At 31.5% G+C, this 14,060-nt stretch overlaps 2 protein-coding genes across 2 annotated transcripts; both read left to right on the plus strand.

The window, feature by feature from the left end:
- The first annotated feature begins 3,313 nt into the window (after positions 1 to 3,313).
- On the plus strand, positions 3,314 to 8,062 carry LOC21400556 (O-acyltransferase WSD1). Its single transcript, XM_010097456.2, has 7 exons — positions 3,314 to 3,584; positions 4,088 to 4,666; positions 6,054 to 6,120; positions 6,250 to 6,362; positions 6,492 to 6,701; positions 7,370 to 7,507; positions 7,698 to 8,062. Exons 1-7 carry the CDS (start codon positions 3,324 to 3,326, stop codon positions 7,854 to 7,856), a joined length of 1,527 nt encoding a protein of 508 aa, XP_010095758.1. The 5' UTR covers positions 3,314 to 3,323; the 3' UTR covers positions 7,857 to 8,062.
- Positions 8,063 to 10,731: 2,669 nt separating this feature from the next.
- On the plus strand, positions 10,732 to 12,506 carry LOC21400557. Its single transcript, XM_010097457.2, has 2 exons — positions 10,732 to 10,811; positions 11,418 to 12,506. The coding sequence occupies exons 1-2, from the start codon at positions 10,758 to 10,760 to the stop codon at positions 12,111 to 12,113; spliced, it is 750 nt and encodes a 249-aa protein (XP_010095759.1). The 5' UTR covers positions 10,732 to 10,757; the 3' UTR covers positions 12,114 to 12,506.
- Positions 12,507 to 14,060: the final 1,554 nt, after the last annotated feature.

Raw genomic sequence — 14,060 nt, forward strand, 5'->3', positions numbered from 1 at the left:
CCTTTTTTTTTTTTTTTTTTTTTTTGTAAATCGCTTGAGTCTATCATTTAACTTATTTAGCTGCTCTAAATATTTCAAAAATATTTGAACGGATCCCTTTCCTGTTGATTTAGATTATAAAGTACAATTTCTATTGTAGAATCTCGTAAATTTATTTGCTTTTATTAAAGTGCATTAATTATAGCTGATAAATCAACTCCCAGCTACTTGAAGTTCAATTGCAATTAATATTGGCAAGCTTATTATTCAAATAACTTTTTCTTGGATTATTATTAAAAACTGAACCAACATTGACTAAAGTTTTGCTCTGTTATTCGTGGCAGAATTTCGTTTCAATTAAGACTTTCAATTATTTAATTGCCTCATGCACTTACACGGCACCTAGTGTAGGTCCCCACCCCTCTTCAATAAGGCGCCACTTTTTATTTTTTATTTTTATTTTTTAATTTTTGCTAATCAAACTGAATAAGGCGCCACTTAAATAGGTTATAAACTTTGCAATGCAATCGTATGATTAATGTTAGAGTTCCATGGTAAAGGCGAAATTAAATTTTACAACAATGTTAGTTTTTTTAATTTATCATAAAAGTATATTTTTCTTTCATGTCCCTTATAACATCATGTTACATTAATTATAATGTTAATTCAATAAAATCTCATGCCACACTAATTAAAAGATCTTATTAATTAAAATATTTTAATTGAAGTATTATGATATTATTAAAGATACACAAAAAATAGAAGAAAAGGAAAATATGCAAGTCAAATTCTTTTTGTAATATAAAAATAAAAGGGTAAACAGTAACATAACCACACAACCATGATATAAAAAACAAAAAGAATATTAATAACATGAGATCCTTAATAATAATTAATATGAGAAAAAAATCACACCCTGAATTCCCGAAGTTCATTTTATTCTTCAATCTTCCTAACTTTTCAAACATAATCTAATGTTAAAATAAACAGCGAACGGTTATGCTGGGTGCCCTGCCTCAAATTTGACAAAGGAAGAATTTCATAATTTTGTGATATTATTAGGGTTTCTTTAGGAAAGATTTTAAGGCTTATTCGGGCGCTTAAACAACCACATAATCCCTTACAATTTGTATGTTTTACGGAATTATTTTTCCTATTTTGATGGTGTGTGCCACATAGGCGTAGACATTATCTTATTTATCTTATTTATAAAATTGACGAATGTTAGTTGTTACAAATTTTAAAAAACGTTGTAAATTGAAAAACGCATTGTTATATATGAAGCCTAAAGTTGAAGGACGGATATGAAATTGTTCTGATTAGGCAAGGTAATGGATGTTAGGTTTCACAATTGAAAATGCTGTCTCATGCACTTCTTGTTGTTGTTGTTGTTGATAAACGTTTTAATTTACACAAACACATTACTTATAAAACCTAAATTGGAGGAAGGATACAAAATTTATCTAAGCCCTAAGGAAGGTAATGGATGATTATTATTAGCCAAAGAACAGTACGAAAAGAAAGAGAGAGAAAAGAACAGTGAACATCAGTCGGAGCACCGGGCCACCTCCGAGCATGTCGCTGGACTTCCGGCCTTAAAACTTCATTCTTGGGATTGGTGGTTGGGTGCCGATATTTTCTGACGTGTCCTCCGTCTAGTGGTTGAGCGCCCCCATGGTTTTTTTCCACTTGATAACTGGCTTCTTTGGGCGGTGGTGGGGTTGGTATCCGGCCACAGTGGTGATTGATGAGGGCCAAATGCCGCTATTTGCTGATATTTTCCGCCTTCGCCATGCATCTTTGCAAGCTCCTCAACAATTCCTTCGGCAATAATTGTCCCATGTGGTTTTCTTTTGCTTTTTGTGTGTGTGTGTGTGTTTCATTTTTTTTTTTTTTTTTTTTTTTTTTTTTAAAAATGGGGGTTTTCCCCTTTTTGTGTCTGTTTTCATACCGCTAGATTTGTGTCTTAGTGATCTTTTATTTGGCCTTAGTGTTGCAGGTCCCTCGATTTCGATTGATCAAATTTATGTAGAGAAATTGTCCAAGAACCATGCGTGCTCAATATTTAGTGTACCTTAATGAGTGTTTGATTTTAGAACTCGGTAAACGCTTCTTTCTCTTAAGCATTTCATTCAAATTTATTGATGGATCTGATTGCTTATTAGAATAGTGATTTTCTTATAATTTGTGGACATTTGAGTCGAAACTGATATTTGTATTTTCTTAATTTGGAGTCCTATTTTCAAAACAAAAAAATAAAAAAAAAGCTGTGTTATATATGTTGTTGTTGTTATTATTATTATTATTATTTTATTTTTATTGTCTCATGCGTTATTAAACAAGTAAACAACTTTAGAATTATTCTTAAAAAAACTTTGAGAACAGAATCTTTAAAAAAAAAAAAATAGAGTGCTTACTAAGCATAATATAACTATAAATTTGACGCCTAATTTATAAAATGTATAGTTTAAATCTCTCATATGGTGAGTAAAAAAAAAAGAAACAAAAAAAAAATATAAAGCCACCTGGAACTTACCAATCCATATGTACATCCCAAAATGCACCGATCCATTCCCCACTTCTCAACAGACAAATAATAAAAACTAGCAGATAGTTTTCCCTCTTCCCAATAGACAAATTAAAAACTAGTTGGTCATCATAAATATGGCTGCCAAAAGAAAAATGACTATTTTCCCGATGAGCTGGATCGCAGTTATAGCCCACAAAAATCCCAGTTGACATTCTTGAATTCATAATATAATTGCTAGCTTCACAACTACCTATATTGTCAAATTGGCATATTAATTCTCCATAATTACTATACATGCAAGTGACAACAAAAATATTGCTTATCCCTATCTACACTGCTGCCAGATGGTAATGTAGGACTTTGATTTTGATTTTGATTTGGAACTCTAGACTAGATGTCAATTAAAACTCTAATTAAAGAACAATATATGTCTAATCCCATCGTGATATATATGAACATTTCTTCACGGATTTAGATTTTATTTGGCTTAATTATAGTAAACCATGCGGTTTCATGATATGTTGTGGCCGCATAATTGACATGTAAGGGAACACAGAGCCCCTTGGCAATCATTTAATGGAAACATTAAATTGCTTGGATATGGTGGTTGTGCAAAGTTGTTGTGAGGCTCATCCAACCAAAGAATTTCAGACCAATATATAGAATATATATATTTGTAATATACATAAACATACAGGCATATACATATAATATATATATATATATATATATATATATATATATATAAAAGATCTAGTGCTACTACACAACTTGAGTGACGCTGCTCTAATATTATAATTTGCTGAATAATATTATGGAGTCTGAAGAAGGAATAAGATGGAGAAAGCCAGCTCTGAAAGCTATAGAAACAAAAGTTAAAAAAAGCAAAGGAATAATAGATCATGAAGGAGAATTAGAAGAGCCAGTGAGCCCAGCTGGGCGGATGTTCCATGAACCAAACTTCAACGTGCATGTGATAGCAATCATGGGTTCAAAGTACAAGATTCAACCGGATGTTGCCAAGGCCAACGCCCCTAAAACTCTTCTCAAGCACCCCCGCTTCTCTAGTTTGCTGGTCAGAAATATTATACTCAATTACATATTATTCACACGTGGTTTCATTATGAACAATTAATTAATAATTAGTTATTTGATTGTTATTGTTGAGACTCAAAAACACTTATTAAACATGCATGTACACAAATTCGTTAATTATTTAGCTAGAATATATTCTTTTCTTTCTTCTATATTAAATGTTTCCCCCGCTTGGGTAATATAATATGTACTCTTATTATTATATTAAGCTTGAGTGCTCTTTTTGAGTTTAGTGTCATGAATCATGACACTAAACTCAAAAAGAGCACTCAAGCTATGCCTGTAACTCATTTACATCGAGTGTTTTAAATTCACACACGTATATGTAGTTATTTTCATTATCATTATCGAAGACCCCAAAAATTAGTAAATTGTTGGGAAGAAAACACAATTTGTTAATTTTGCTCGCTTTTATGGAACAATTAATTAGTTATTAACAATTAATTAAAACATATACAAACCTCTAGAAATTATTTGTTTCAGGTTGTGGACGATGAAGGAAAGATGAAATGGGTTAGAACAGAGGTGGATTTGGACAAGCACGTCATAGTTCCCGACATTGATATTCCAAACATTGAATCCCCAGATAAGTTTGTGGAAGACTACATCTACAACCTCACCAAAACCAGCCTCGACAAGTCCAAACCTCTGTGGGAAATCCACATCCTCAACCTCAAAACCTCCGACGCCGAGGGAGTGGGTATTTTCCGGATTCACCACTCCCTCGGCGACGGCACGTCGCTCATGTCCCTCCTCTTGGCATGCACGCGACAAGTCGCCAACCCCGACGCTTTGCCGACGCTTCCGAAGCATAAGAAGAAGGACGAAAAGGGCGGCTTCATTAGAAGTTTTTCGCAGTGCTTTTTTGGCGTATGGTGGCTTCTAGGGTTGTTTTGGAATACCATGGTTGATGTTTTTATGTTTATGGCGACGTCTTTGTTCTTGAAAGATACGGCGACGCCTATCACGGCTCCTCCGGACAGTGTGCGGAATCCTCGACGGATTGTTCATAAGACGGTTAGTTTGGATGATATGAAGTTGGTGAAGAATGCTATGAACATGGTAATTCATTTTCTGCTTTTTAATTTAAGTCTTATTTCTCTTATTTTTCCTCAATTTCCTTCAATGAAAATGAAACGAATTAGTAGAAGGATCTTTTTACCTAGTGTATCATATTAAAAATAAATATGAATCTGATAAAAATTTAACGGGTTGAAACAGAATTTTATTATAAACTTCTTTTTAATAGACACGTCTTACGTAAAAAAACTGTAACTTTTTTGAAAAATGGATACGATAAGGGAATTATAGGTTTCAAACGAAGCATTCGGGACGTTCAGTTCGTTGATTTGAGTTTTTAATTCGAGTTGAGATGTGACTTTATGTGAGAATTTTTTATTGTAGTAAAAAAGTTAGAAGTGATTGTTTCTGAGAGCTTTTTACTGTAATAAAATTTAAATTTTAAACTCAAATCGACGAAATGAACGAAACTAAATATGTGTAAAAAAATAACAATAAAAAAATAAACTCCAAAAATGATAATAATGGTATGAACACCAAGCTAGAAGAGTTCACATCAAATGGTTGGGGTGCCATTGTAGGACCGACTAGGCGTAACATATAATTAGATTTCAGAGATGCAGTCCTCGAGAGATTGGACCTCGCACCTACTTTGATTTGTTACGTCTTTATGACTAATTAAGCTGCCACGTGCTGAGTGATTGATATTTTCTTCGTCAGAAATGTGTCCTCTTAATTATTGCTTGTTCTTTTAGCGAAAAACAATGGTTTTTCATAAATACTATACATGGCGCAATAATATTTCTCCAAAAAGATTGGTTTTGAATCCACTAGTATTAATTTGGTAATAATCACAACATTAATGTGATATAATAATCACACTAATAATCGTGTAACCCTACAATATGTCGATTATCGAGATTGGTTTATTTTGTTTTTTTCAGGTTTTATTAAGTGACAGTCGACGGCATTTTTTTTTTTTTTCAAAACAGTTCAAATTTAATTTTTCGCCCTCTAGTGATTAAAAAATAAAATGTAAGATGTATATATATCCCAATAATTTAAGATCATTGTATAGTCCAGGATTTTAGGATTATGATTTTCTACCGAAAACTTGCTCTTATATGATCTTTGAAAAAGGGAACTGAATGGTACAATATTGATCAGTGGCGAATAAAATTAGGAAATCGACTCTTATATCTTCTTATTTGTGTCTCTTTTTATGTCCATTCGATATTATCATGTTATATTAATTAAATAATTACGTCAATTAAAAAATCATAACAATTAAGTAACATATCATAATCTTATTAGAGAGACACGCAAAAAAATGTATGAACTCAATCCTAAAATTAGTAGTAGGTTTTTTTTTTTTTTTTTTTTTTTGACGTATTATCGTGAAGCTCACATGCTTTGCATTGGCCTGCAGACAATAAACGATGTTGCCGTTGGAATCACGCAAGCTGGTTTGTCTAAGTATCTCAATAGAAGATATGGTGAGTTTTAGCATTTTTCCTTTTTAATCTAGGATATTCGGTTTTTTTTTTTCCTTAATTAAGTTTATATTGCTCACCGCAAGAAAGCCACACTAATTTGTTTCTCTATATTTGGTGTATTACTTATAGGTGAGAAAAATAATAATGACAAAGGGGCAACCGAGAGCAAAAATAATCTTCCGAAAAATATTCGTCTCAGATCTGTTTTGCTCATTAACATTAGACCATCAGCAGGAATACAGGTCACTAGTGATTTTTTTTTTTTTTAACTCTCAACTTGAACATACTTTTTGCATACATGTATAACTTTCATGTATAAATATAGGATTTGTATCATTTTATTTTTTCTATCTTTCCCTAACAATGGGCAGGAATTAGCTGATATGATGGAGAAGAACGCTGAAGCAAAATGGGGCAATTGGGTTGGTTATATTCTCCTTCCCTTTGACATCGGTTTAAGGGATGACCCATTAGAGTACATTCGCAGAGCCAAAAATACTATCGATAGAAAGAAGCATTCTCTTGAAGTTCTCGCCACTTCCGCTATTGCAAATTTACTCCTTAGAGTTTTGGGCATCAAGGTATATTTATGTGTCACAATTTCCAACTTAATTATAATCTAAAACCCTCAATTTAGCGCGTTGCATTATATCTCTTTTATAGTAAATGAAGAGAAAAGATAATTGACAAATTCGTTTTATTAGTGAATAATGCCCATGAGCTCCTTCAAATATTTGGCTCCCATTCGAAATTTTTTAAATTTTCTTCTTTCATTTGTCCCCCTGAAAATTTTTTAATTACAACATTTACATGAATTTTTTTTTAAAAAAATTTCAGTTTTACCTTAAGTTTTAATTCTTTTAAGTACTCTTATCTCAAACTTAAAATCTCTAATAAGTCAAAGATACAAAGAGACAAATGAAGGTAAAAAGAGTATTGTGTTGTAGTTTAATTTAAGTTTTTTGTTTCATTTATGCTTCTCTAAAAAAAACATTATGGCTCCGCCACTGCGCCAGTGCATGGTATAGGACACATTGTGGATTTATTTTCTACTAATTGCGGTTTTATTTTCTACTAATTATGGTGTTTAACATTGGATTGGTGGTGCTGGCAAAGCATCTTTCTCTATAAGTAGCGACCTCAACTAAGTAATTGCACCTATGACTGATAACATAGCTCAATCATGTATAATTGTGTTATACGATTATAGTCCTGAAATTCACACTCTAGTGTTGTTGCTTGTTAACAGAGAGCAAGTGCTCAATCCCACAGAATTTTCAGCAACACCACATTCGTTTTCTCCAATTTAACCGGACCACTTGAGGAAATTGGTATTTACGGCCATGAATTAGAATACCTCGCTCCAACTTCTTACGGCCAACCACATGTAAGTTCTAAAATTTTGTGCATCTAGTAAACAAACTTAGACTTAATAATTCTTTATTAATTAAAATTGTATATATCCATTAAAAATATCATCCAATAATACTACTAACGAGGTTCTCTATATATCAAAAGGGAAAAAGAAATTAAACAAACAACGTATTAACGAGCTCTTTTTTGTGTTTATATTGCAGGCGTTGATGATTAATTTTCAGAGTTATGTCAACAGGATGACTATTGTTCTCTCGGTGGATGAAAGAGTTTATCCTGATCCTTACAAGTTGTGTGATGATATTGCAGAATCGCTTAAGCAAGTAAAAGATGCTATCATAGAAAAGGGGCTTGTCAAATAGTAACTAAATATTGGAACAACTGCAACGAAATCAAGCCCTATGTTTTCAAGAATTCAACCAAACAATTAAACTTTGTAAATTTTAGGAACAATTCTCATTTATATTGGCTTGTTTTCATTTATCGATGATTGTGTCTAATAGACACTTTTATGTCATAATTATTACTTAATTTGAAAATTTGAACATATTGGGACTTCCAAATACAATAAGAGATCCTTCAAGTCAATAAAATTTATTTTCATATCCTTTATTGAGTTAAATGTGACAATTTTCCCAAGTCTTAATTTTTAAACATTGTTTTTGTTAGCTCAATAGTTCAATTTAATATATTTGGAGCTTATCGACGTACTCTGACCGCTAATACATTCAGTAGAGTTGAGGTGATGTCCTTCTTATCGAGTGGTAAGGACTACGGCTAACATTTAGGATCCTCGGTGAACATTTCTATCATCGTCTGAGACAACTCTCGTAATAATTATAGGGGTGTTCATATCATATCCTCTTTTTTCTTTCTCTATACATTTTGGGGTCATTTCAGATTTCTTCTTGAATTTTAAAAACTCTCATTTTGTCCCTTAATTTTTGATTTAGTCCCACTCAAGTCTTTTTGTTAGAATTTTTGTTATAATTATAAGAAAAAAATATGGGTTAAGTGTGGTCACATGGTCTTTTTTTTTGTATTTTTTAACAGAAATCTAACAAAAAGACCACCCGATGACATCCCTCTTTTTTCCCGTACTCTTAACAAAAAAAAAAATAACAAAAGAAGTTAGATGAGAATACTTTAAAATTTAGGGGCAAAAAGTTAGAGTTTCTTTAAAGTTTGGTAGACAAAATAGAAATAACCTTAAAATTTAAAAGGCATTAACGTAATTAAGCTTAAAATAATTTAACTGACATGATATTTTAATTGATATAGAATGATATTTTATTTTACATGATATTTTAATTAACAAGACAAACATATTATTAGATAGTTTTGAAAAAGAAACGAAAACAAACAAACAAACAAAAAGGTCAAATTCTTATTTTTATGAGATCAAGTTAAGTAGACAAACCATCTTTTTTGGTATCTTCATCTTTTTTGGTATCTTTACATTTGTCACTCAAAGCGTAAGTTTGTGCTATTTAAGATTTTTTTTAATTCCTTAAAAAAAAAAGAGATAATTTTTTAACTGTTTTCTAAAAGGGCGTGGTTTTACTATACTACTTTGATGGCGTAAATGTTAGTTAATAGTTAATACTATTTTGAGTGGTATTTTTTTCTCCCGTTGTGTGATAATGCCGGTGGTCCCTTCGTGGACCTTCTTACTTGAAATAAATAAATAAATAAAATTTTTGGGTGTGTTTGGAATTGGTTCCAAAATATTTTTATTTTTTATATGAAAATAGAAATGAAAACGTTTTCATTTTTATTTTGAAATTATTTCTGAAATGCGTTTGGTAGTTTTATTCAGAGATTGATTTCAGTTTAAAAAAAAACTGAAACTGTGTTTGGTGGTTTAATTTTTAAAAACATGTAATAATATTTAAAATAATAATATATTAAATAAATAATATTATTAAATAAACATCATTATATAAGACAAAAACGGTTTCAGAAAAGAGAGAAGAAAATGAAAAAAAAAAATGAAATCCGTTTTCAGAAAATGAAAACACATTTTTTTTTGTTTTCAATTTTTTACAAAAGACAAAAACGATTTTGTTTTCATTTTTAAAAAAATTTTAAGCCAAACGCATTTTATGTTTCCGTTTTCATTTTTTAATCTCAAAAAACGTGAAAAATAGAAATAAAAACGGAAACAAACATGGCCCTTAATTCTCTGTTTTCGCTTCTCAGTCGACATTCTGCTAATTGATGAGTTACGTAAGATCTTTGATGTGGCTGCCCAGGGTACAAATGGCACTTACAATTTTTTTGTTTTTTTTTTGGAAAAATTTCATATTAGCACTTTGTGTTACAATGTAATTATTTTTTGATACTCTGTATTTTTAGTAATTTTGAATTAATACCTTGACGTTTTTAAAAATATTTTTTAGTATCTTGAGGTTATTTTTTAAGATGTAAAATATTAAATTTATCATTCTCATTACTTTATCAAAAACTAATAAATTTAGAAAAAAATTCTAAAAAAAATATCTTTTAATTTAAAGCAATATTTTTATTTTTAATTTTTAAATGTTTAAAAAAATTCAGAATTTTTTTAAACTTAGTATTATTTTTTGATTTATTAATGAGAATGGTAACTTTGACATTTTATATTCCAAAAAATGACCTTAAAATATTAAAAAACAATTTTTAAAAACATCAAGGTAATAATTTAGAATTATTAAAAACACGTGATACCAAAAGACAATTACGCTATAACATATAACATAGGATACCAATATGAAATTTTCTTTCTTTTTTTTTTTCCCCTTTTAAAGCAATGGCATATCTTTTGATTAAAAAAATGTACCGTCAATTTACAAAATATTCACGTAGGAGAAATAAAAGGTGGCATCTTTTAATACGTACGTTAAGCTGTACTTTTCCCTTATTAAGATACATTCCAAGAGGTTGTTGTTAGCCACTAAATTTAGTAACGTTTTCAAACTTACACGGTTTTGACTTTTGCCTACGCCATTACAATTGAGATCAACAAAAACAGAGGGCAAAAAATAAAAAATAAAAAAATAAATAAAGAAGAAGAAAGAAAAAGCATTGATAAACCCTTAAAACACAAATAAATTTGGGACTGTAACATAAACGTCATTTCAATCATTTGTCCTCCCTTAAGTTTCATAATATAGTTGATTCTCCGAATTGATTCTAATATATATACCCCTCCCAGATCAGTCGTGTATATATATATATATATATATATCAAATCATCATTTTTATTTGTGAGTGTTCTGAGGATGGAATGGTCTGCTACATCGGCCACAAGAGCTTATCTTGATACCATTAAACTGGTCAGCTCCTGATTTTCACTTGATCTTTTCTATTGGTTTCTTTGTCTCATTTCATTTTTGTTCTTTTTTTTTTTTGTCTTATATTTTTCTGATAACTCAACGTTGTGATTGATTCAATTATCATTGATTTTATGATGGATTGTGTAACCGATCTTAGATCTGAGAATGGGGTATGTTTTTCCTGTTTGGTTCTCCGTTTTTTCATTTTTCTGTCCGTCCATATAAGTAGTGCACGAAAACAAACAAGGTTTTTTTTTTTTTTTTTTTTTTTTTTCCTTATATGTGTGACATCCGGCTCTAAACTCGAAGCCTAAATATATCACATAAACGTGAAAATTTAACCATGAGATCACCATTTCCATTTATTGTATATGTCTGACATCTCGATATGATTGAATTATACATTACTTTTTTTTTTTTTTGCCCTTTGGTTTGTTGCTGGAGATCAGAATTTATAACAAGGCTTCATTATAGATCAGCTAGAATTATGGCATGTGTACCAGAATGAACAATTATTATTTTGATCACTTCTTGTTAATTGGGACTCAAAATAACTTTCACGGCTATTTAACTGTACCAATTGTTCACAACTCTTTTCATTTTCAGTGCAATGATCACAAGAGAAGATGCAAGTACTCATGGAAAACTCCAGAGCCCGGAAGCAATGAATTCGTATCGGCCTTAGCCGCAGGAATGAAAGCCAAGCTCATAGTGGAAGTGGCATCAACCGCTTCACCGTCAACAATTGCCTTGGCAGCCGCCGCTAGACAAACCGGAGGCAGGCTAGTTTGCATCCTGCCAGAGCCCGTCCTCTCCGAATCGAAGAAAGTGATCAAAGATTCGGGCTTAAGGGACTTGGTGGAATTCAAAACTGGCGACCCTTCAAAGCTCTTGCCGCGCTACGAGAACATTGATTTCTCCCTCATTGATTGCAAGAATGAGGACTACACAAGGCTGCTGAGTTTGATAGATGTCAATCCTAGGAGATCAGTGGTGGTGGCCAATAACCTGGTGGGTGAGAGCACAGGGTTGGAAGGTCATGTTAGGGGAATGTTGGAGGAGAGGGTTGCCGTGAGGTCGGTGAAGCATCCGATAGGAAAAGGCATGGAGGTGACCATGATTGGGACTAATGATTTGGACGTTGAAAAGAGAGATTGGGGTGGTGGAGGAAGTAGTGCTAGTGCTTCTTGTCGGGTTCGGAAAAGTGGCGGTTCGATGAAGAGGGCTGTTGATAAGAGCAAATGGGTTGTTCAGTTTGATGAGGAAAGCGGTGAGGAACACATCTTTAGAGTGCCTAAATAGCTCTTATGCATCATCATGAGCAGATGTTTTTTGGTGTTACCAAATGAAAGAATTGGTCAAGTGCAATGAGGGAAACTAAAAGGAAAAAAAGGCCAATTCTTTTCATTTCATAAGTTGAATTATCTCATTGTTTGGTCACAATGTTGATTAAATAATATATACGAAAACAGGGCAGGCTTAGCAGCTTATTGGTGTTAGAAGTGCAGCAATTCTTCTGGAGATGATGGATTCGCATGCTTTATATTAGCAAGATAGAAAGTTGAGGGGCCTTTGGGCGCATCGCATGCTTGTTATAAGCTATAATTGTGAGCATATCATGTTTCTTGCTTTTATTCATTTCAGCTAAAGTATGGAAAAGTAAGTAATTAGAATGGCATGTACTATATTAAATTAGGACTCCACGTATTTTAGAGTTCATTATGAGTAATTGTTTTGGGGAATCCATGGAAATAATACTATGGTTCATATTACCAGAGCACCTGCGGCTTTGTCGTTCAAAAAAAAAAAAAAAAAAAGGTCGCAAGACTCATTCTTAGTCTTTGAAAGAATGAGACATAAAAATTCTATTCATTCACAGTGCTCTCTCTCTCTCTCTATATATATATATGTATATATATGTATATATACACACACAGCTGGCCTATGTATGATCAGTGATCACAGTGTTCTTTTTCATGCATATAGATTAAATACAACCAAGGATTTTGCCATGATCTCCTTTTCTTTTTCTTTTTTTTTTTTTTTGAAACTTGTATTAGAAACCACATTTTTTTTCCACAATCGAATTCAAGCACATTCATGGCGATTTTCAAGTTATTTTATGTAACGCCTTTTAAGCTAGCAGGTGACTCGTTATTTTATTCATATCTAGCTAGCTTAAAAAACAATACTTTTCATGAACTTTCCTGAAGTAAAAATGGAGGAATTATTCAGTGGATCGAGTATTACGTCATCATGCTTATGTGTATACCCATTCAATAAAAAGATGACATTTAGATAGTTTGTTTACATTTATCTATACAATTATATTCTCTTTCTTAATGTATTTTGCATTAATTACTTAGTCAAAATTTCACCAAAAGTATCCCCTCAAAAAAAATTGATCATAAATGTTTTACTTAAATCTCTTATACTAGTTAACTTTCTTTAATACGTTCTTAATTTTGGAAATTTTATTTTTAACATTTGAATTTAATTTATGAAATGTTCAAGTGAATGTGTTAGACCCAACCTACAAGCGACTCTATACTTACCTCTTCTGCGATAAATATACAACTAAGAGTGCAATTGCTTCTGAAATTTCTTGAATCTATAGGGCTTATAATATATATTACTCTCACAAATTTCTCACGTTCTCTTGCATGCAAAACACAAGAACAGAGCCTTAGCAAGTATATATAAATGCACATACGCATATAATATACATATATGTCTATTTGTCATGCTTTCACTAGACGATATAGACTATGTACACAAGGCTCAATTGAATATCTAAAACTCTAACCTATTCATGTATGTAATGTACGTAAATTATTTATTTTCATTTCTGCAAATAAGCATAACTAAGATTTGAACCAGTACTAATATATGTATTACCATATACATGTATATAGCACCATATAGAACAACATATATAAATATGGAAACGATCCAATAAACTCTTAATATATAAGAATGTATAACAAAAATATGTTGGAGTCTATGTGAGTAGAACAAGAAATGGAGGCAAAGAAAACTAGAAACAAAGTTGATGCATATTAAGTATACTTCTTTTTTAAGGTTTTATTTGCTCTCATTATAAAATTTGCTAACGAGTTTTAACTGCAAATTACCTTAAAATACAACAAACTCTTGAACACATATCAAGAGTTAAAATATTCGGAGCCAAAATCTAATTCACGCAGGAACCAATTATGCCAATTATCCTTAAATCATTTTATTCCCTCC

This window comes from Morus notabilis, unplaced genomic scaffold (assembly GCF_000414095.1).
Source record: "Morus notabilis unplaced genomic scaffold, ASM41409v2 Scaffold355, whole genome shotgun sequence".
In the NCBI taxonomy this organism is placed as follows: domain Eukaryota; kingdom Viridiplantae; phylum Streptophyta; class Magnoliopsida; order Rosales; family Moraceae; genus Morus; species Morus notabilis.